Below are 22,329 nucleotides of genomic sequence, written 5' to 3'. Positions count from 1 at the left end.
CAACAATTTGATAGCTCACTGACCACTCGTCATAGAATCAGTCCACAGGAGTCTGACGTTTTATCAACAAAGTACGGGGAAATCTCTGACAACATGAAATCACCTTATCGGTAATATAAAAGTTCGCGGTACTTTATTGATAAACTGTCAGACTCGTGTGATCAGTCTATGGACAAGCTATAAGGAAAAGCTTCAAAGGAGCGGTGCTAATTGTGCTTCCCCTCTCAGGTTATCACACCACAGTGACCGTTTTCAGGGCCACCCAATTTTTTTTTTTTCGAAAAGAGAGATGATGCTCAAAATCATTAGCACTGTGTTTTATGATTTCGTATACTTATATCAATATCTGTTTCGAAACAAGTAAAACTTAAAACCCCATTGTAACCCTCATGTGGTGTGATAATGTGCGTGTGTGTGTGTGTGTGTGGGGGGGTCGAACAATACATTTAGATGAAGTCTGATATCTCCTTTTCAACTTTCTTCCTCATCAATGTACACATTGAACTAACTATAATCCTGGTCGGTTTTGGCTTTGCAATTTTTCGAGAAAGTGTAACTTTCGAGGATTTGAAATTGTTGCATTATACCAAGTTCTCGCCTAACATCAATAATGTTTTCCATAGTACGGAGAAGGTTTTGCAGCAACAGGTTTTATTCAAGAAATTTTTGTAGAATAGGAGCATACAAAATTAAAACAGTATGTGTGTTATTTTAGAAAGCATGATGTACAAAAATGAATCGCGTTTACTGACATTGCAGTCTTGAGCAGGTGTAGATTAGCTTAAGAAATTAACGGTTGAGGGTTCAGTTAGGAAGATATTCTGAAATTATTATTAAGATAAGATCTGATTTATTTAATGTCGGCATGATTTAAAACAATAATTCAACATTCGTATGAACAAGTCTTTTGACAACTAGGACAAACAATTTGCTTGTCACGCGTGAAATTCATGTAGTTAATTTCCTTGCAGTCAGTATTTTAATTTTGTTTTACACGTAGTTAACAATGTTGGTTCTATGAACAACAAATTTGATTTTTACCATCTTGTATAATAGCTTTGACTAATTACGTTTTAAACTGGTCTTGGTAAAAACCGCTAAGAACTGCCAGGAAGCACAAAAATGTAAGAGGCACTAAGATGAACTAAGAGCTAGAAATTGGGCATTAAGAACATTGTCAGGCATTATATTACTCAAAAAGACATAAGTGGTATTAAAATAAATAGATGAATATTGTAAGCACAGTCTGTAACGGATATAAAAATCTCGGGCTTGAATTCTCAAGAGACCTTTTTTTGAAAAGGCATATAGAAGAAAAGGGAACAATAACCTTGGTTTTCTATGCTGCAACCTCCAAATCAACAATGAGAAAGTTAAAAGCGCAGCATATTTATGGCTTTTATGATTGGGCCTTGAGTATTGCTAACCATGTGGAACCCACATAATAAAGACCTAATAAATAAGATAGAGATGGTTCGGAGGAGAGCTGCTAGATTCATGACAAACACATACCATAATACTAGCAGCATCAGTGCAATGTTGAATCATCTCCAGTGGGAATCAATCAAAGTCCAGGTGAACCAAGGCCCAGGTGACCATGTTGTACAAGAGTGTACAATCTTGTTGACATACCTATGGACAAATACTTGACCATGGCATATAGCTGAACTAGGCCAAACGATGGGAAGAAGATGGAATTAAAGTCAGCATCAACAAATTGTTTAAAGTTCAGCTTCCTTCTGTGTACAATAGAGACTTGGAACACATTACCATCAATAATTGCAGAAGTTCCTGACTTGGTATCATAAGCAGGAGCTTACCAAAATCACATTCTAATGAACTGGTCAGCTACAAGTAAGACCTAGTGATTCTCAGGGACATGCTGGTTGAGTTCCATTTATCACAACACTGCTGTGGTAGCTGAATTGGTCTGAGTATGAAGTGATGAAAATATAGACTGACACTCTTTTACTTATTTCTGCCTTTCCTAAAATTACTCTTTTTTTTTCCTGTCCTATCGCTAACTTCCTTCCTGTATTCTTGACTATGCACCACCCATTGCTTAATAGTCAAGTGTGCGTCAATGTATAGATAAATAAATCAATATACAGACAAAGGTAACGTATTTTGAGCATCGGGAAAGACAACTTTACTGGTCAGTGTAGAAGAATTATCAAATGTAAGTTAAACAAAGGATCCATTGTTGGTTCCCCCACCTCCAAAAAAATGGCACTGATCTGACATACAGTATGGTCACCATGGCAGTATTTTTGAAAATCATCTTATTGCCACTTCTTCTGAATGGATGGTCATATTGACGTGGGTTTGTGCCAAAAGACTTCTGATGATGTCTGGTTGGTCTTCAATTAAAAAAGTGCCATTCTTACAGCCAGTATAGCTGCCATGATAACATCTTGAAGCTCTTGTTAATACAAATCTCCCGACAAGATGGTTGTATGAAAATCGGATTTTGGACCACGAGACTTTTTTTGATTTTTTTTTCTTTTATACATGAAAATGTTGATGACTGGACAGCCGTTATGACCACCTTGGCAGCCAAGTTGTAAATTTTATTAATACCACTCCTAAATGGAAGGACAGTGTTTCAACAGAAGCCTTATATTTTAGCAGTTCCTAAATGACAATAGTGCTCTGATATCTAGTATGGCCACCATAGTGGCCCTCTTGTAAAATCTTGTTACCACTATTCCTTGTTAATTGACGAACATATGTCATCATGGGGCTTTCACCACAAGACTGCTAATGCTATGTGGTTCATCCTAAATGGCAGTGTTGCCAGTCTGGCATCCAATACTGTTGCTACAATGGTCATCATTAATTTCATTTGATCTCTACATGTCCTGAAGTGATAGTCATATGAATATGGAGTTTTCACCAGAAGGTTTCATATATTCTTCTAAATGAATATGGTGCTGATCTTACAACTAATATGGATACTGTTATGGCCAGTTTGAAAATCATGCATTGCTCAAGTATATCCGATATGGTTTCCACAAGCAGCAGTTTTACAATAAATGGTGACTTGATATTTTGTAGTTTTGAGTTAGTGTCCTATAATCATAACTTGATATTTTGTAGCTGTTTAGTGCTCATAGTTATGAGTTAGTATCTTGCCAGTAGCATTTAGTTTGCACATTGTCAATAACATTTAGTTTGCACATTGCCAATAACATTTAGTTTGAACATTGCCAATAACATTTAGTTTGAACATTACCAATATCAGTTTGCAGATTGTCAGTAGCATTTAGTTTGCACTTTGCCAAAGGCATTTTGTTTGTGCATAGCATTTAATGTCAACATTGCCAAAGGCATTTTGTTTGTGCATAGCATTTAATTTGCACATTGCCAATGGTATTTTGCACATTTCCAATTGCATTTAGTTTGTACCTTGCCAATATCATTTAGTTTGCACTTTGCCATTAGCATTTTGTTTACACATTGCCAATAGCATTTTGTTTGCACATTACCAATGACATTTAGTTTGTGCATTGCCAATGGCATTTAGTTTGAACATTGCCAATAACATTTAGTTTGCAGATTGCCAATAGCATTTAGTTTGTACCTTGCCAATAGCATTTAGTTTGCACATTGTCAAAAGCATTTAGTTCCACATTGCCAATAGGATCTATTTTGCACATTGCCAATTGCATTTAGTTTGCACATGCCAATAGCATTTTTGTTTGCACATTGCCAGTGGCATTTAGTTTGTACTTTGCCCTCCAGTTTTGAAGCCTTGGCTTCTGGTTTTCTTGAACACAAAACTTTGGACTTGATTGCTCTTTGCCAGAGTGAAACCGTTTTAAGATTTTATGTCATCCTCAAAACTATTTTTTTATTGCTGATTATGGCTGATTTATTCTTCAGGTATGGTCTGTTTACAAATAAACTGCTTCTTTTTTAGTTTGCATGGCATGGATGTTACATGTATTTTTATGCTGCTCCAGCTCAAAAATTTATTGATTCATTTACATTTCAATCAGTCAGTCAATCAGATGATTGACTAATTGATTGATTCTTATTTCAGGAGAGAAATATTTCAAGAGTGTCAAGATTATCCACTTGTCTGGAAGGCTGTCAGCAAAGAGTCCCATGCATCTCCACTTTACAGTACAGTAGCTACAGATTCTATTCATCAGTTTCACAGAACAGTACTGAGTAAGGAATTTTCTGTTTGTCTTGAATGTGAATGGTGAGGTACAGGTATTGTTTTCAGATTTTTTTCTGGCCATTATGGCATAATAGGTGTGATGTACTTTAATTTTGGATGCGCCCTTTGCTTTTAAGCATTCACACACAAAAAGTTCTTAATTCAATCAGCCATAATGTATGTATTGGGGCAATGTTTTTATTAGGTTCCATTATTAGCAATTTTCTTATGAAAATCTAGAATTTACCAATAAAAGTGTTAGGAGACTTTGACTTGAATGAAATGTGTAAAAATGTCAATGGATTAAGTAATATTCCGAGCAAAATCAAAGTTCTAATTTTTGTGCTTAGTGGAAACACACAGGGGGAAATGGCCAGAATGTTCCAAACTTATATAATTTGCTTTGTGAACAAAGCAAAGGAAGAAAGTTCTATTTATTTAAATTGTAACAGTTCCACAGTTCTTAAAAGAAACATACCTATTTACATAACATTCTGTATAAGTGAGTTGCAACTAGCAGATCCATATATTGTAGATGGTCACATTAATAAATGTTGAATATGGCTGATGAACTGTGGTTGCATATGGTCACAGTAATACCTGTTACATAGCTGCAAACCCTCACAATTTTGGCATGAATTTTATGACTTTTTCAGTGAGAACAAATGTTCACTCTACTTGGCGATTCACAGATTCATGCAACATTTAAAAAAATCATGAATTCCCCCAATTCTCAATTATTTTAAATCTTTAAATGGTTTTTCATTTTCAATTCATTATTCCATAAGTACAGATAAATAAATTATATCTTACCAATAAGATCATGTGATAGAGTTTCAAGATTGCTGAAGGATGCCTTGGCTTAACCCTGCTGCCATGAGTTTGTAGGTCATTGCTCTCATATGTCCTGTTGTTTTTAGCTGGACCAGTAAATATCACTTACAAACAATGATCAAATGCTAACATCCACTTTTGGAAGGACTACCTCGAGCAAGATAACAGGTGGAAATAACTGAAAATTTGTTACTTACTTGGAATTAATAGTTTCAAAAGACTGCACAGAAGTCCAGGTTTTAGCTATACAGGTTATAGGACATGAGATTTTGGGATGGTTTGTTGTCTGTCATCTGACATATCTGTTTGTTTATCGCTATTTCTTCTAAATGGACCATTGCCATGAAACTTTACAAACACATTCACTTTGAGTTTAGTTGATCCTCAGAGGCAATATTTATGTTCAGGCATTCATTATGGCTACCACAGTAGCCATCTTGAAATCCTTGTTATCACTTTTCCTCCTGAATGGATGGTTGTATCAGCATGGGATTTTCATTAGCAGACTTCTTATGTCTAGTTGGTGCTGAATGAAAATAATGCTGATCTGACATCCAAGGTGGGTGCCACAGCTGGCATGTTTAAAATCTTGTTACTGCAACTTCTCCTGAATGGATGATCTTATCAGCAATGACTTAAGGACATTTTGTGATGTCTAATTGGTCCTAACTGAAAACAGTGGCAATCTGATTTCCAAATTGGCTGCCATGGCAGACTTATTATGATGTTTGTTGGGTTCTAATTGAAAATGGTGATAATCTGATGTCCAGTATAGCTCTCCCAGCAGTCATCTTGAAATTCTTGTTATCAATACTTACCTTGAAAGGAGAGTCATATTGACATTGGGTTTTCACCAGATGACTTCTTATGGTGCCTACTTGGTCTTTAATGAAAATTTTTTCTGCATGGCCATCCAGTATAAATGCCACATGGGCCATCTTCAGAATCATGTGGATGGTCATTTGAATATGGAGGTTTCACTGAAAGACTTCTTACAGTGACAGTGTGTAGCTCTTTATAAATAAAATGGTGCTAATCTAATGTGCAGTGTGCCTGCAGCAGCAACCATCATGAACATTCTGTTATTGCTACTCCTAAATGGAACCACAGTGTTTTTTGTTTTTTTTACCAGGAGACTTATGATGTCAAGTTGGTCCTAAATGAAAATGGTGCCACCTGGATATTCATTATGACTACCACAATGGCCACCTTAAAAGTCTTGCTATAGCTACTCTTCTCGAAAGGATGGTAATATTAGCATGGGGTTTTCTCTAAAAGGCTACTTATGATGTCCTGTTGATCTTAAATAAAAATATTGCCAATCAGACCTACTATGTAGACACCATGGCAGCCAACTTAAATTTTTTTATTATTACTATTCCTTCTGATTAGAAAACCTCTCCGGTGGCCTAGTGGTTAGAGCATCTGCCTCGGATGCAGGAGGTCGTGGGTTCGATCCCTGGTTGAGTCATACCAAAGACTTACAAAAATGGTACCAACAGCTGCCTCGCTTGGCACTCAGCATTAAGAGGTTAGTGTTAGGACTGGCTGGCCTGGTGTCAGAATAATGTGACAGGGTGGGACATCATGCTACATGTCTGCGGCATGATGTCCCAATGCTAGACAGCACTATAAATTGCCACACTGTAGACATCCTAGCGATATGACCATCCTAGCGATATGACTGAAAAATGGTTAAAGCTACATTAAAAATCTAAGTCAAACACACACACCTTCTGAATGGAAAGTCCTATCAGCATGGGATTTTTAACAGAAGATTTCTTATGTGTTTAGTTGGTCTTAAATAAAAATTGTGCCATTCTAATATCCAATATAGGCACCACAGCAGCCATCTTACAAATATTATTGTTATTCCTCCTAGCTGGAAGGTTGTATCAATATGGTGTTTTCATCAGAAAACTTATTTTCATGTGCAGTTTGTGGTAAATGAAAATGGTGTTGGTCTGACATCCACTGTCACAACCTTATCAAAATGTTGATATTGACACTCTTCCTAAATGGAAGGTCATACTGAAATGGGGTTTTAACAGATGATGAATTGTAAAATCTAGTTGGTCCTGAATGAATGGAGCTTGTCTGATTTCACATAAATATGTCTGCTATAGTGAACATATTGAAAGTCTTGTCTCTGATACTTCGTAATGGGTGGTCATATCAACACTGTGTTTTCACCAGAAGTTTTCTAATGATGTCCAGTTTATCCTCAATGAAAATGGTGCCAGTCTTGCATTCAGTATTGGCTAATTTGAAAATCCTATCACTCAAGAATATCATAGACAGTGAAAAGGAAGAATTGTTTCTATCTATAATTCCTGGAAATGCTTTTCAGTCAGAAGAGCATCTTTGTCTTTGGGTCACTCTTTTTTCACTTGTCCTAAGCTATTGGACAAATACATGTCTTTGAGTCACTCTTTTTCACTTGTCCTAAGCTAGTGGACAAATCCGTGTCTTTGAGTCACTCTTTTTTCACTTGTCCTAAGCTTTGGACAAAAAATTTGCCTCGTATTAATCAGGTGATCCAACATCTAATAAACAAACCCAGTATGTTTGAAAATGGTTTTAGCAAACCATGGTTATTTTTATAAACAAAACAAGGTAACTGGTGGCAGTATCTGATTCTGCTGTTTTAATTTGCAGACTTAGTGAAAATCAATTTGAGGAGTTAGTTGAGGATACTCTAGATTCACTGGCTGTGTTGTTTGAAGACTTACCAGAGAGATTCAAGTGTCCACCAGAATATGATATTTCCCTTGGTGTAAGTAAAGGATTTGCTTTTAAATTATCATCCTGAATTTTGTTTTTATTGCTTTCTATAATTATCACAAACAATCAAAAATAGAGCATGTACTTATATTTGTCCATGCAACATTCAGGTATTGGTATCATACACTATTTTGAAATCTCATTTCATTATTTAACATTGGATATTGGACAATGCACAAAGAACCATGGAAACTAGATTTAGATTTTGTGTGCTCTTTTTTATAGCATATAGATGAGTCCAGATTTTGCTGGGTATAAATAAGAGGTTTTTTGGTTGAAGTGTCCATCAAGAAAATTGCATAATTAACAGTTGGTTTTTAAAAATGTTTTCATCATATTATGTTTTTTGCTTTGTTAGATCTTGTGCCATATTTGAAGTATTTTGATTTTGGTATCTAAGCTTGTGTTGTAATTTAGTGGCTCTATTAGCCACAAGACCAGTGATGCTTATATGATTGGGGTGGGTGGGAGGAGGTTGAGGGAAGATGTTGCCATATAGCTTTTTAATCATATTCAAACAATTTGAAGGGTGGTTATATAAACTGACATGAACTTGCCCTGTGTTTGGTCAATTGTGCCAGTCTGAAATTCAGTTTCTGCTATGGCAGGAATCTTGTCATTGCTATTACTCTTTAGTCACTGGTAGTGTTGCCAAGGACTTGGTATACACTAGAAGAGTTGCCAGTGGCATGGTATACACTGGTAGCATTGCCAAGGACTTAGTATACACTAGAAGAGTTGCCAATGGTGTGGTATACACTGGTAGCATTGCCACGGACTTCGTATACACTAGAAGAGTTGCCAATGGCTTGGTATACACTGGTAGTGTTGCCAAGGACTTGGTATACACTAGAAGAGTTGCCAAGGACTTGGTATACACTAGTAGAGTTGCCAATGGCTTGGTATGCACTGGTAGTGTTGCAAAGGGCTTGGTATACACTTTTAACATGGGCTACTCTTTAACCATGGTAGAGTTGCCAAGGGCTTGGCATACACAGTTGTCCTGTTAGTTTTGTGTAAAAATAGTGCCCTTCCAAAATTCAATGGGCCACCATGATTAAGATTGTTTCATTTGCTTTTGCTTTTGTTTACCCTTGATGGATTTTTATCATACTTTGGATGGCTTGTTATGAAGTTAAGATAATTTGTTCTACACTTTACCAGTATGACCTTGAAGTCAGGCTCACAGCTATGGAAACTATTGTTAAAGTTTTGCTTAAAGTTTTTTATTACCTTATATTTCCTAATCCTATTATTTTCTCCATACTTTAGATGAATCATATGAAGCTAAGATAATTTATTCAGTGACATGCTTACTTACCCTTTTGACATTTGGGTCAAAGACACATCATATAACATGTTTAAAGGTTTTGGTTTAATCCCATTAATGAATTTTGTTCATACTTGGTGTGGTATACACTAGTAGAGTTGCCAATGGCTTGGTATGCACTGGTAGTGTTGCAAAGGGCTCGATATACACTAGTAGAGTTACCAATGGCTTGGTATACACTGGAAGAGTTGCCAAGGGCTTGGTATACACTTTTAATATGGGCTACTCTTTAACCATGGTAGAATTGCCAAGGGCTTGGCATACACAGTTGCCCTGTTAGTTTTACGTAAAAATAGTGCCCTCGAAAAATCAGTGGGCCACCATGATTAAGATTGTTTCATTTGCTTTTGCTTTTTAAACCCCTTGATGGATTTTTGTCATACTTTGGATGGCTTGTTATGAAGTTAAGATAATTTGTTCTACACTTTACCAGTATGACCTTGAAGTCAGGCTCACAGCTATGGAAACTATTGTTAAAGTTTTGCTTAAAGTTTTTTATTACCTTATATTTCCTAATCCTATTGTTTTCTTCATACTTTAGATGAATCATATGAAGCTAAGATAATTTATTCAGTGACATGCTTACTTACCCTTTTGACATTTGGGTCAAGGACACATCACATAACAATGTTTAAAGGTTTTGGTTTAATCCCATTAATGAATTTTGTTCATACTTGGTGTGGTATACACTAGTAGAGTTGCCAATGGCTTGGTATGCACTGGTAGTGTTGCAAAGGGCTCGATATACACTAGTAGAGTTACCAATGGCTTGGTATACACTGGAAGAGTTGCCAAGGGCTTGGTATACACTTTTAACATGGGCTACTCTTTAACCGTGGTAGAATTGCCAAGGGCTTGGCATACACAGTTGTCCTGTTAGTTTTACGTAAAAATAGTGCTCTTCGAAAATTCAGTAGGCCACCATGATTAAGATTGTTTCATTTGCTTTTGCTTTTTAAACCCCATGATGGATTTTTATCATACTTTGGATGGCTTGTTATGAATTAAGATAATTTGTTCTACACTTTACCAGTATGACCTTGAAGTCAGGCTCACAGCTATGGAAACTATTGTTAAAGTTTTGCTTAAAGTTTTTTATTACCTTATATTTCCTAATCCCATTATTTTCTCCATACTTTAGATGAATCATATGAAGCTAAGATAATTTATTCAGTGATATGCTTACTTACCCCTTTGACATTTGGGTCAAGGACACATCACATAACATGTTTAAAGGTTTTGGTTTAATCCCGTTGATGAATTTTGTTCATACTTGGAATAAATCATTATGAAGTTAACTTGGTTCATTCTGTGACCTGTTCACCTAATCTAATGACCTTGTGGTTAATCACACATTTTATAGCAATGCTTTGATTGTGGGTTTGCTATGCAGTGATAAGTTTTACCAAGCTATCACAAATGGTGAATGAAGAAATAAACACATTATTGGATAGTCATTCAACACACTTAATAAAGCTGTTCAACATTGTAAATAAAAAACTTTAAAATAGTTAAATTTAAAAAAATCTAGCAAACAATATTTTGCCAGAAGTGTATACATACCAAAATTATGATTTAGGTATCTTTTTCAATAAATTTAGTAGCAACCATTTCATAACGGTATTAAGAGCATGTCAGTAGATTTGGGTCAGTGCAGTGCAGTGTAGTTAGAAGTACATTAATCAGCATAACAGACAACATAAAGCCTGATCTTGGGGCACATTATACAGTAGCATGTCCAGGTCTGTTACCTGTTCTTTTGACAACTTCCGAGTCAAGATTTAATGTTCATGGTTCCCATGCTACTGGGAAAAAATCAGGAGAAAAATTAATTTTTTTCCTGACCGTGAAAAGTCCTTGAATTTTGCAAATATTGACGAAAGTCGTGGCAAAATCCTGGGAATTTTCCTCCACAACTTAACGCCTGAAACAATTACATAATAGAGTCATAACTGAACTGATCTTGAGTTAAATTTATCAAGTTCTAACCAGAATATTAGGAGGTTGCAGTATGGATCATTTGGGTGCTTGACATAAATATATTTGTTGAGACAATTCAAATGCTCAGTGGATTAGATTCATCTAGTAGACTTTTTGTTTCATGGACAGCTCGATATCCGTATTTTTTTTAATTGGAAGTTATGAAAACCAGTCTAGCAGCACAGGAGGCCAACATGGTGGCGTTAAAGCATAGCCACTTAGCAGATTGGCTAGCAAACTAAAACACTGTTAAATTGAGTTATACATGTACCTGCATGAAACCGATATGAAAATTATTTATTTTCTCAGAAATGGCAATAGTATTAAAATCTTTATGTCTTTAATCTGCTGGAAGACGATGAATCTAATGCGTTAATGAAATTTGAGCTGGTACTAGCAATTTCTATAGCATGTCACTCGAGCACACAGAATCTCACAACCATCATTGTCAAATGTTGTAGAATTTTTAAAAAATTAAAGTCGTAAACTGGTTGTAATAATACAAAAATGAAAGAGCACAATATTCTCTATATTTATTCCGAGACCAACTTCGGAGTTTTGTTGTATTGCGTGACTACCACGTTGACATGTGCTTTCTCACGTAGGGAGCATGCGAAGCACTGACCCAGACTACTCTGCTTGATGGCCAATTTTCGTTTAGTTGTTCTCAAAATAAACATGTTGAGAATTATATGTTCTTTCTGGTTTTTATGAAAGGTATCAGATTTTCATTTAATATAATTGAAATTTTGCACAACAACATTAAAAGGAGTTTGTTGTTGATATCACGTGTCTATTGGACTTCCAATGTCGTTGTTTGAGATTTGTGAAGTAATGTGACTATTAATGCAAATGGCGAGTACCGGGTCAGGTTTCATCTGTGCTGAGTTTCATCTAGCCTGTCAGCAGAATAAAGACATAACATTTATAATACTTGCCATTTTTGAGAAAATAAATAATTTTCCTATTGATTTCATGCAGGTATAAGTCGATATAACCTAGTTTAAATTTGCTAGGCCCACTGGTAAACTATCTTACGGTGGCGGCAGATTCCAATTTTTTTATATGTAATTGCTCTGAACCCACATTCCATCCAAAACGTCCAAATGTGAAAAATGGGGTTGGGATATTCGGCGGAAACCTGGATTGAAAAATTTTGAATCTCTGAGCTGAACTTTGGTGCAAAACTATTACACAGGTACATGTAGCTTGAAGCATTGGTTCAGATCTTAAATGGAACGCAGGAGAAATGGGAAATTGTCATCCCTTTTATTATATATTAAGAAATGATAAGAGCTCATGTATCAGTACATGTTTGGGGACTGGTTTATTGAACTACAAGAAGACAAGTTGATTTTACAGAAAATTCAAATCAACCCTTTTGTAAATGTCTTTAAATGATGGAATTTTTAAACAAATCATCTTAAGGAGTTTAGTTTGGTTGAAAAATCTTGTCTGAGATTTTATTGGCACACATAATTTCAGGGTTAAACCTTTTTCGTAACAAGATATGATTCTAAAACTTTGCATTTATTAGGGTTTTTTCATACTGTAATAGGAAATGTTTACTTTGTATAACATGCACATATATTGCTCTAGAATTCTTTGGAATTAAAGGTTTGAAAGGAAACAAAATAATTTATGCTCATCATGTTGTTTCCATGTAGCAGGTCAGCAAAGTAAAGTTAGAATTTGTATTCTGTACATTTAAATGGCTTTAAATGCCAACTTATGGGAATATACATAGTCAAATTTGTTTCGTGTGACTCATCTTGTGGTTTTGAACATGATCATCTTTTCTGACATACGTTTTGGAGAGTCTTGAAAGAGAAACATCTTCAGATTTGGAAAATGCATGTTTTAGAATCCAAAATGTTCTTGAATTCTTTTCAGTAATGGTCATATGTTAAACTTGAAAAAATTAATTTCATCCTGGGAAAAGACCTGGAAATTTAGATTTAGAAAAGCATGGGAACCATGAATGTTCTGTAATCGGAAAAAAATGTCATGAAATTTATCTCCCTCATTCAAGTATTCTTGATTCAATGCTACATGATGATTTTCATAAAATCGTACTAGGGTTTACAGGACTTGTGGAGTTTAGTCATGTTATATACCAGGTCCAGTAGATTTGTATTGTTAGGAGTTATCTGTAATATGATAATGATAGAGAATCAACAATTACATTGCCGCTGCATTTCAGAATGGGGTCTTGACAGTGAAAATTAGCCAAACATGGGGAACGTATGTCATCAACAAACAGACTCCAAACAAACAAATTTGGCTCTCTTCCCCATTCAGGTGAGTAAGTCATGATCTGTTTAAAAAACATCTGTATTGTAGTTTGTACTGAATTAAATGTATTTTGGAGAGGTTGATTTGTTTTAGTTTTTTTGAAGCGAAATTGTATGTTCTTGCTGAAAGTTATGCATATCATTTTAGATTTAGGAAGAGTGCCAGTTGTCAGATTACCAAAAGAGAGATAATGTATACACCATGTCCTTCTCATAAAAAGTATCAATAAGCTTTAGACCGACGTGTTCTTTTTTTCAACAAGGAAACAAATAGCTGAATGTATATCCAGATTATTATATCACTGATCTTGTACATTTTCAGAATGTCAGTAAAGACAAAAACTTGTGAGGTAAATAATTATTCTATTTTCAGTGGTCCCAAAAGGTACGACTTTATTAGAGGGAAGTGGATTTACAAGCACGATGGAAGAGTGTTACATGACCTTCTTCAGGATGAGATTTCCAAAGCATTAGGACAGCCAGTGGATTTTTCCAAGTGTTCTTATAGTGGTGATGGCAGCAACAGCTGACATGATACAGATGCTTAAATGATTTATTGTTATTATTCCAAGTATTACAGTCTTTGTCATCTAAATTGTAAATTAAGTCAGAGATAAAAAAAAATGTAGATCAAGAGATATATTTAATTCTAATTCTATGCTTATTTGTAAGTTTTCTACATTTTTTCTTTTTAAGTCACTCTTGTAACAAGGTAATTAATCCCCAAAATTTCAATCTCACATAATGTGCATAAAATTTATAATTATTTACAAACTTGCAAAATTTAAACACACTTTTGTTTAAGAAGATTTAATTAGACAAAATTTAGTAAAGCCAAAATTTCCCCAAATAATATGTTTTAAGCATAAGACAGATCCAGTTATGTTAATTTCAATCTATTTGCATATTTCTGTTGTAATTATTTAATTCGGTCCTTGTTTGATGTACTTCACAGAGCCCTGCAGTAAGGCACATTGTCTCTCTGCACATCTCAACAATTTGATTTCAGCAACATATTTTTGTCAGGGATAATGGATGTCCACCATATTTGATATGCAGATTGATGTTAACAAGCTCTTAGTTGTATTGGTTTACAGTGTACAGTGCTCATTTAGAGGAGTTATGGCCCTTGATTACCCACCCTCCAAAGGTTTGGCATTGCTGCTCCAATCTGCAAAGATTGTTGGATTTCAACCAACTTTGGTTTGCAGCTTTATAGTAATGAAATCTTGTTTGAGAGTGATTGTTTCACACTTTCATTTAGTGGAGTTAGGACCCCTTATTGTGTGTCCCAATTTTAGTGTCCACTCCATAACTTTACAAAGTTATTTCAGTTTTAACAACATAGTGATGCCAGATATTGATAATACCTCAGATGGGTTTGATTACAAGTGTTTGCATCATCAGTTAGAGAAGTTATCACCAGTGATTGCCCAGCCTTGGTTTTTTTTTAATTTTTAGGAAGTTTATTTAGTGTAAATTTAGCAAGGATTGTTGGACTTTTTCCTCAGCCAAAGTTGATATGCAGTTTTTAATTTATTTTATGGATTTTGACTCTTCATTTCAAGGAAATGCGTACCCCTGTGATTGTTCATCCTCCTGAACTTTGGTTTCTGCAACAGAGCTTCACCAAGGACTGTTGAATTTCCAGCAACATTTGGTAATTGAGTAGTGCATTCAGAGAGTAATTATTCTGTCTACTAATAATGAGAATTTAAATAAATGTCATAGTTCCACAGAGATTTTAAAATACAGTTCTTACTATTAGATATTCTTGTCATCATTGAGAATACATACTTTCTCATTACTTCATCAAAACTGAATACTTAAAAACATGTTGGAACCACTGTTCCATCTTGGAAGGCTTAATAGAAAAAAAAGGCTATTATTATCACCAATTACTAGTTTTCTTTTCATACAATCGAGTCTTGGATTCAGTCAACATGGGTATGTGAGAAAGCTTGCCAGTAGCTTCTCGTAGGTCGGTGGTTCTTTCCGGAGGTTTTCCCGGGTTCTTCCTGCATCATTAATACTGGCTGCCATTTATAGCCTATCGTGTGCTGAAAAATGGCGTTAAACCCTACAACAACAACAATAATAACAACAACAAAAAATAGATTCACTAAAGTTGGTCCACAGAGGAGCACAGTGCAGTGTGCAGCAGTAAGATTTGAATAATCTAATTTTGATATTCAATGAACAATTCCTAAATTTACATAGAAGCATGTTTGTTCAAGTACACATAAATCTCTAATGTCTCATCACATCTTCATCATCTGACCAATTTTAAATATGACCCAAATATGTAAAACTGTTGACATGTGTAAGACCATGGCCATTAAGGTGTACAGGGGGAGGAGATGGTAATTTAAAAGAAGTTGATTGAAAGACCATGCATACTGATATTTGTGTATTATAGATGATATTCTCAAATGTTTATTGTTCACATATCTTTAATAATTTCCATAAACCTGTGATAACAAAACTAAAATTGTTAAGAAATGACACATTTGATGGCAGATGTAACCCCACATGAAACTGACCCAGCTTACGATTTAACTCTTCTATGTATATATTAAAAAACAAAGGAAGTGGGGACACCTCCCTACCTCACCCCGTTGGTTACATGGAAAGGGTTGGATATTACACTTCAGCACAAGTAGTACAACTGTTTCCCATACCAGTTAACTAAAGTATGTACTGTGTAAATGGGTATTAGACCTTCATGGTCATTTTGAGTCTGTTTTTTTAACTATTTGGCATATTTATTTAACTATTTGGCATATGTAGTCACAAAACAAATTGCATGTTTGGAATTTTGATCTGATATTGCTAGTACAGCACTTATCTCACTTGGTCACCATAGGAACCATCTTGCTTCAACAATAACTATGTGTGAAATATATATTTGGCTTACACTGTACTTACTGTGATAAAATGCTTCATTTGCTCATTGAAATTTATTTTCTGATACTGTTCTTTTAGCCTTCCTAGCAGTGGTTTGGCATAATTTTGCAATTCATATGCAAGTACCGTATTTACCGTATGTTTTCGGACACCGTTTTTTTTGTTGTTGTGGAAATATAATATTTAAATGCCTTGTAAGTTTTTGGACATTGGTCTGCTATAATTTTTTCGCCAATTTATGTTTTCGGACACAATCTAGGAAGATCTACTGCATCGTTTTATTGTAAAATTCACAGCGTGTTTACCATTAATTTAACTGATACAAAAATCGCTTCATTTGGTAGCCAATTATTTATTGTGATCATGAACTTCCATGAAGTAATATAATTTAAATTTTTTAATCGTATGTATATATTTATGTATGTATGTATGCAGATAGATAAACATTGTTATATTAAGCCATACACAATAAGTATTAATGTCAAAGAATGAAAAGAAATATGATTTAATGCTGTAATATATTTAAATATATTATTCAGTATCAAGTAGCTTGTCCATAGCCTTTTGTAGGTCCTCGGGCAAAAAGTCCTCAAATTCTGTATCACTATCATTATCCATATTGTTTAATTGTTTGTCATTTCTGATCAGGGCGTTTTCACTTCCACTCAGATTGACACTGATGCCACACATCTTGAAAGATTTCATTATCATTGTGCGCTTTTCCTTCAATGTGTCCATGGCATTTACAACCCAGTCCAAAACAGTCTGTTTGCTGGCTGTCTTGATCTGTCCGTTGCTGCTTTCATTAGATGATATTAATGCATTCGTAGCATCCCTGATGTATTCTGTCCAGCTGCAGCGGATGTAGCTCTTAACAGGTTTATAGATGCTCACATCAGGAGGTTGCAATTTGGATGTGCAGCCTGTTATTATTGCTGGCACAACATTTCAACGCCGCAACTGTTTCTTCACGTCGTCAGTGATGTGAGCCCAGAACGAGTCCATAACTAATAGTGATCGCTCTCTTCTGGTGAATGGCAAATAAATTTCTTCAATCCATTGCAGCATTAGCGTTTCGTCCATCCATGCTTTCTTTTGAACTGCGATAATCCACCCTTTTGGTGCCTTCAGATCTAGCTGTCTCTTTCCCTTGAAAATAATCATTGGGGGTAATATGTCGCCAGAACCTACAATGGCTAAAACGACAGTAATGTGTCTCTTCTCCGCTCCAGTTGTATGAATCAGAACGCTTTTCGTTCCTTCTTTGTCCACTGTTTTCCCTGGCACAAGATCAAAGGACATCAGTGTCTTGTCCATGTTAATAATAAACTTATTGTCAAACTCGTCCTCCTCACGTCTATCCATCACAAACTTGTGGAACGAAGCAATCTTTTCTTCCAAATCCTTGGGTAAATGTTGGGCGAGAGAGGTCCTGCTTCTGAGCACAAAGCCATGTCTTTTCATGAAACTCTCTCCCCATGAATGACTGGCATGGAATTTGCTCTCTGGAAATTCTGTTGAGACAAGCTCCTTGGCATATATACATATTCCCTCAACACTGACTGGAATTTGTAAGTCACGCTGCGTGAGCACCCACTGAGTTATCTTATCATCCATAGCTTGTCCATATGAAATGGTCGTCCACACTTAGGCAAATATCCATTCAAGTTCAGATCAGCAGAAAAGTAAATTTTCATCCAGGTACTCACCGTGGATTTTGGAATCTTGAATTTTTCTGCTGTAGGTCTAATTCCCAGACATTTTGCATTGTTAACAATATCCTGCTTTTGCTTTAATGTATAATGTTTATAGTGACCACGTACAGAACCGGGTGGAGCACTTTCAGGTTCAAGATAATCAGACTCATCATCTAGAGCAGTTTTCTTCATAGGCGGTTCTTTTTGTGATGTATCCTTAGAATCATTGATTTGAGGTCACTTCTGTGGATGGCCTACTGGCCTCTTTGGAGAAGATTTTGGCAATGGAGAGTCCCTCCATGAACTAGGCAGTGCCTCCTTGCTTGTTGCATAACGTATGATAAACTTATCAATCAAAATTATTACAGTACTAACAATATTATGTTTTACAATGACAGCTATCCAGTATATAAACTTTTGATAGTGGTGGGTATTTTATTTATACTTTATATTTTAATAGCTTGATTGGTTGTCAGTGTAGACATTGTTACACATGAAACCACTTAAAACAGTTGTGACAGTTATGGCTTTGATTAGAAACCATGACCCCTGCTTTATATTTTTAAACAATACATCGGAGAGTCGGTATGGATTAGTAAAATTCATTGGCAAAACAAACCCCCTTATCCCTGAGGCATTATATACCAAGGTTTAAACATAGTTATTGTTCTGTTGGTAGTAAACCTCTTTGAAGATGATAAATATTGATTGTGGGTGCTAAATGTTTGGTACATTGTGTGCACTTTTAATGAAAGCCAGATGGCTGCATTTTATTTCTGAACACACCTGTCAAAGAAATCCCACAAGTTATATTATTAACAATTATCACCTAGACACCTTGAAATCTCCGACATACATCAGAACAATCTGTGAGCAGTCGATTGCTTCGAGTCAGCAAGCTCTACTCATTTTGAAGCTACCCTTGGCTAGGTGGGGGGAAAAAAAGAGAGAACCACAACAAATAGATCACCTTAATTTTTTTTTTTAAATACCAACATATTAATCACGCCGACTCATATATTGCAACTTGTTGTTGTTATTTTTACCCTTCCTAGGCATGCGTACAACACTCACCCCATATGGAGCCTCTCACCCTTGGTGCTCTAAGATTAGCCATCATACATGTACTGGTATTTCTACTCTCAATACTAAAATGTTTCTGTCATAAATATCTTAAAAATTATAATTCCAAAATCTTTTTTTTTAGTTTGCATTAATATCCTAATTACACAGAAATTAATCTTGCACGCATTTGTAATGTAGATTTTAAAGATCACTGATTAGCAGAGGGTTAAATTGGATTGCAAGATTAGTAATAATGTCGGTTCTTTTGGAAAATACCGGTACGCACACAATCGTGGCTCTAATACATGTATGGCTGTGTTGTCTGGTGGATGGACATGTGTCACATAGACAAAATAGGCAAGTAATGCCTATTTTTCATTCATTATCCTTTCCATGGTGCTTGACAAAATACTTGTTTTACTTCATGGCAGCACGTCGTCATGTGAGCTAACGGTAACTTCGTTACAGACGTGGGGGGGGGGAATAAATCTATCTTCATCTGTATGTTTTTGGACACCTAATTAAAGAATTTTATATGTATTATGATGACAAAAAAGTAATTTTTTGTTGCAGTCTGAAAACATACGGTAAATACGGTACATTGAATCATCACATATAAATGAGAACGTTTTATGAGAGATGTGCATCATTAGTGCTTCATAAAATTATTTTGAGATGAATGCATGAATGTTTGAACAAAAACTTTGAATAAAGAATAAATGTATGTCAGTTGTTGGTATTTGTCCTTCTTAAACTTTGCAAAAGACTTAAAAGTAAATTGATCATCTTTTACATAAAGGATATCTACAGTTTTTGAGTAGTCAAGGAAATATTTAATGAATGAAGTGCAAACATTATTTAACGTGAATGATGATTTTCTTTTTATTATATATTTTTGTAAGTTGGAACCTTAATTTGCATGAATTTGTTTCTCCATTCTGTGTAAATGCAATTAACAGCAGTATTAATATACAATCAAATGAAGTTCCAAAGTTGACAAAAATTTTACAACACAACATATTACAATTTTTTTACATTGTATGTATCATAGTTTTCTCAAATTAACGATGGTATTCATGCAACAATGAAGAGACTTATTTTCATTAAAGAAATTTTTTGTATGGATTGATACAGTTAATATTGCTGGGGTCGGGTACTGTATAAACATGATGGAATGGTCCAGCAGACTTCAGAGTGTAACATCGTTAAACAATAGAATTTAGTTTCAGGGATTCTGATTTCTATTATTGTTTACTTCTGCATTCAGATGTGAATTTTTGTGTGTTTGCAAGCTTGCAGTGCCTGATTCCTCCATCATTTTCAAACATGATTATAGTTGTGATGACAGCAACAGCTGCACAGTTGTATTACCAGACGTAATCAAGAGGTTTTTCTTTATAATGTATGAGATTATCGAATAGCAGCAGGTCTTGTAAGCTCCGTCACTGACAATTTGCATGCTATATATGGAAAACTAATTATCAAAGGTAATACTTGAAGCCTACCTTATTTCAGTCGTATTTTGAAATTATATGTAGAAAAGGCAGAGTAACAAGCCAAATTAAAATATAGACAATTTAAAGGAAGAGTACAATTTTTGTTTCTTTTCTCATCACAATTTGTCAATTTGCGATCCAGTTTTTCAAAACCATATAGCCATAGCATAAAAGTTAATATAAATTAAATAAATAAAAATCTAATATTGAAATTCATAAGTCATGACATTTATTTGATTGTAATACCTCAGTCAGAACAAGTAGACTGTGGCATTAATGGACTTAAAATCCTAATGCACCATTATAGAACAGATAGTATATCATATTAATCAGTAAAGCAAGAAAGTGAAACTTTGATGGAACTTGTGTTAGTGAAAAATCTTATTTTGGAGCAGATGTATCCAAGAATCAATACCTACCCTAAAGGCAATACCTGTGAGCTGTGGAATTATGTACATAACAACCATAAAGAACAGTTTTCAAACTTGCTCCAGCTGGCTAAGCTAGCTATTCAGGCTGTAGACTGAAAGGGGGTATCTCAGCGCAGAACTACATTCATACCTGGATAAGGAACAGATAATGCTCAGATACAATCATCAGATTAATGCTGCCAAAGATTTTGAGTTCACAGAGTGGAGCAGGAAGAAAGAGATGGATATTGAAGTGTTGGGTAAATATTGAACAATTGCTGTTTCCTCCTCTGTATTCATTTGGTTCTACTCCCTAATTATATTTTTGATAAGGGGGAGCTCCCCCCTTTAGATAAATTCCTTGCAGCATCTGTAAATATGTACTGGAGGGTCAGCAGTCTTGACACATTGTGACTACTTTTCATTGGCAGATGGAGTAGTCTCTCAAGACAGGTTTTCCTGTATAGGATTCAATATTAACAAGTGAAATATTTTATTATAGGTGGCCGAGTGGTCTAAAGCGCTCTCCGTCACGGATCACTGCCATCTCACCTCTGTCTGTGTAGGTTCGAGTCTCAGGCTCAGCCAATGTGGATATGTGAGAAAGCTTGCCGGTAGCATCTCATGGGTCGGTGGTTCTTTCCGGGGTTTTTCCCGGGTTCTTCCTCCACCATTAATACTGGTTGCCATGTATAGCCTATCTTGTACTGAAAAATGGCGTTAAACCCTAAAACAACAACAACAACTTTATTATAGAATAGACAGATCTTAAATCTAAAGATTTTCTGCAAGAAAAGTTTCAAGACGTATACAGCAGTCATAATAAAAACATGTAAGGTAGACAAGAATACAGTCATTTTGTACAGATGTGTTAAAAATAATAATTATAATAATAAAGGAAAACGGAAAAATAACAAATTACATTGCTTTGAAGTGCCTACTGTGATGCATTTAATGTCTCTGTTTTATACTGTGATGTAATGTCTCCAAGATGCTTGATGTTATGATGCAACTTAAGTTATAATGGAATTAGAGTTTCTAAGATACTTGATGTTATGATGGAATAAGTCTCCATGATGCTTAATATTCTGATAAAATTAAAGTTGATGAGATATACTGATGTTATGATGAAATTAAAGTCATTGAGATGCTTGATATTGTAATACAATTAGTCTTTTGTACTTAATTTTTTTATCTTTTGAGTGTGTGTGTGTGTCATTTGGATTTTTAATGTATGCATGGCCCTGTTAATTACTTTGGCAATATAAGCCATGGACTCCCATGTATAACTGCCCAATTAAGGTGAAAGTTTGCTAGTGAGACTGAATGTCAAGGAAGCTGCTACCTTACTTTTCACTAATGTG

General features: G+C 35.2%; 1 protein-coding gene across 1 annotated transcript; it reads left to right on the top strand.

The window, feature by feature from the left end:
• The first annotated feature begins 608 nt into the window (after window positions 1-608).
• Window positions 609-19,784, top strand: LOC149801486 (frataxin, mitochondrial-like). Its single transcript, XM_089955646.1, has 5 exons — window positions 609-697; window positions 4,046-4,176; window positions 7,661-7,778; window positions 13,300-13,397; window positions 13,764-19,784. Exons 1-5 carry the CDS (start codon window positions 611-613, stop codon window positions 13,918-13,920), a joined length of 591 nt encoding a protein of 196 aa, XP_089811772.1. The 5' UTR covers window positions 609-610; the 3' UTR covers window positions 13,921-19,784.
• Window positions 19,785-22,329: the final 2,545 nt, after the last annotated feature.

This window comes from Sinohyriopsis cumingii, chromosome 4, assembly GCF_028554795.1.
Source record: "Sinohyriopsis cumingii isolate HCF-2022 chromosome 4, ASM2855479v2, whole genome shotgun sequence".
NCBI lineage: Eukaryota > Metazoa > Mollusca > Bivalvia > Unionida > Unionidae > Sinohyriopsis > Sinohyriopsis cumingii.
This window is presented reverse-complemented; position numbering and strand designations above follow the sequence as displayed.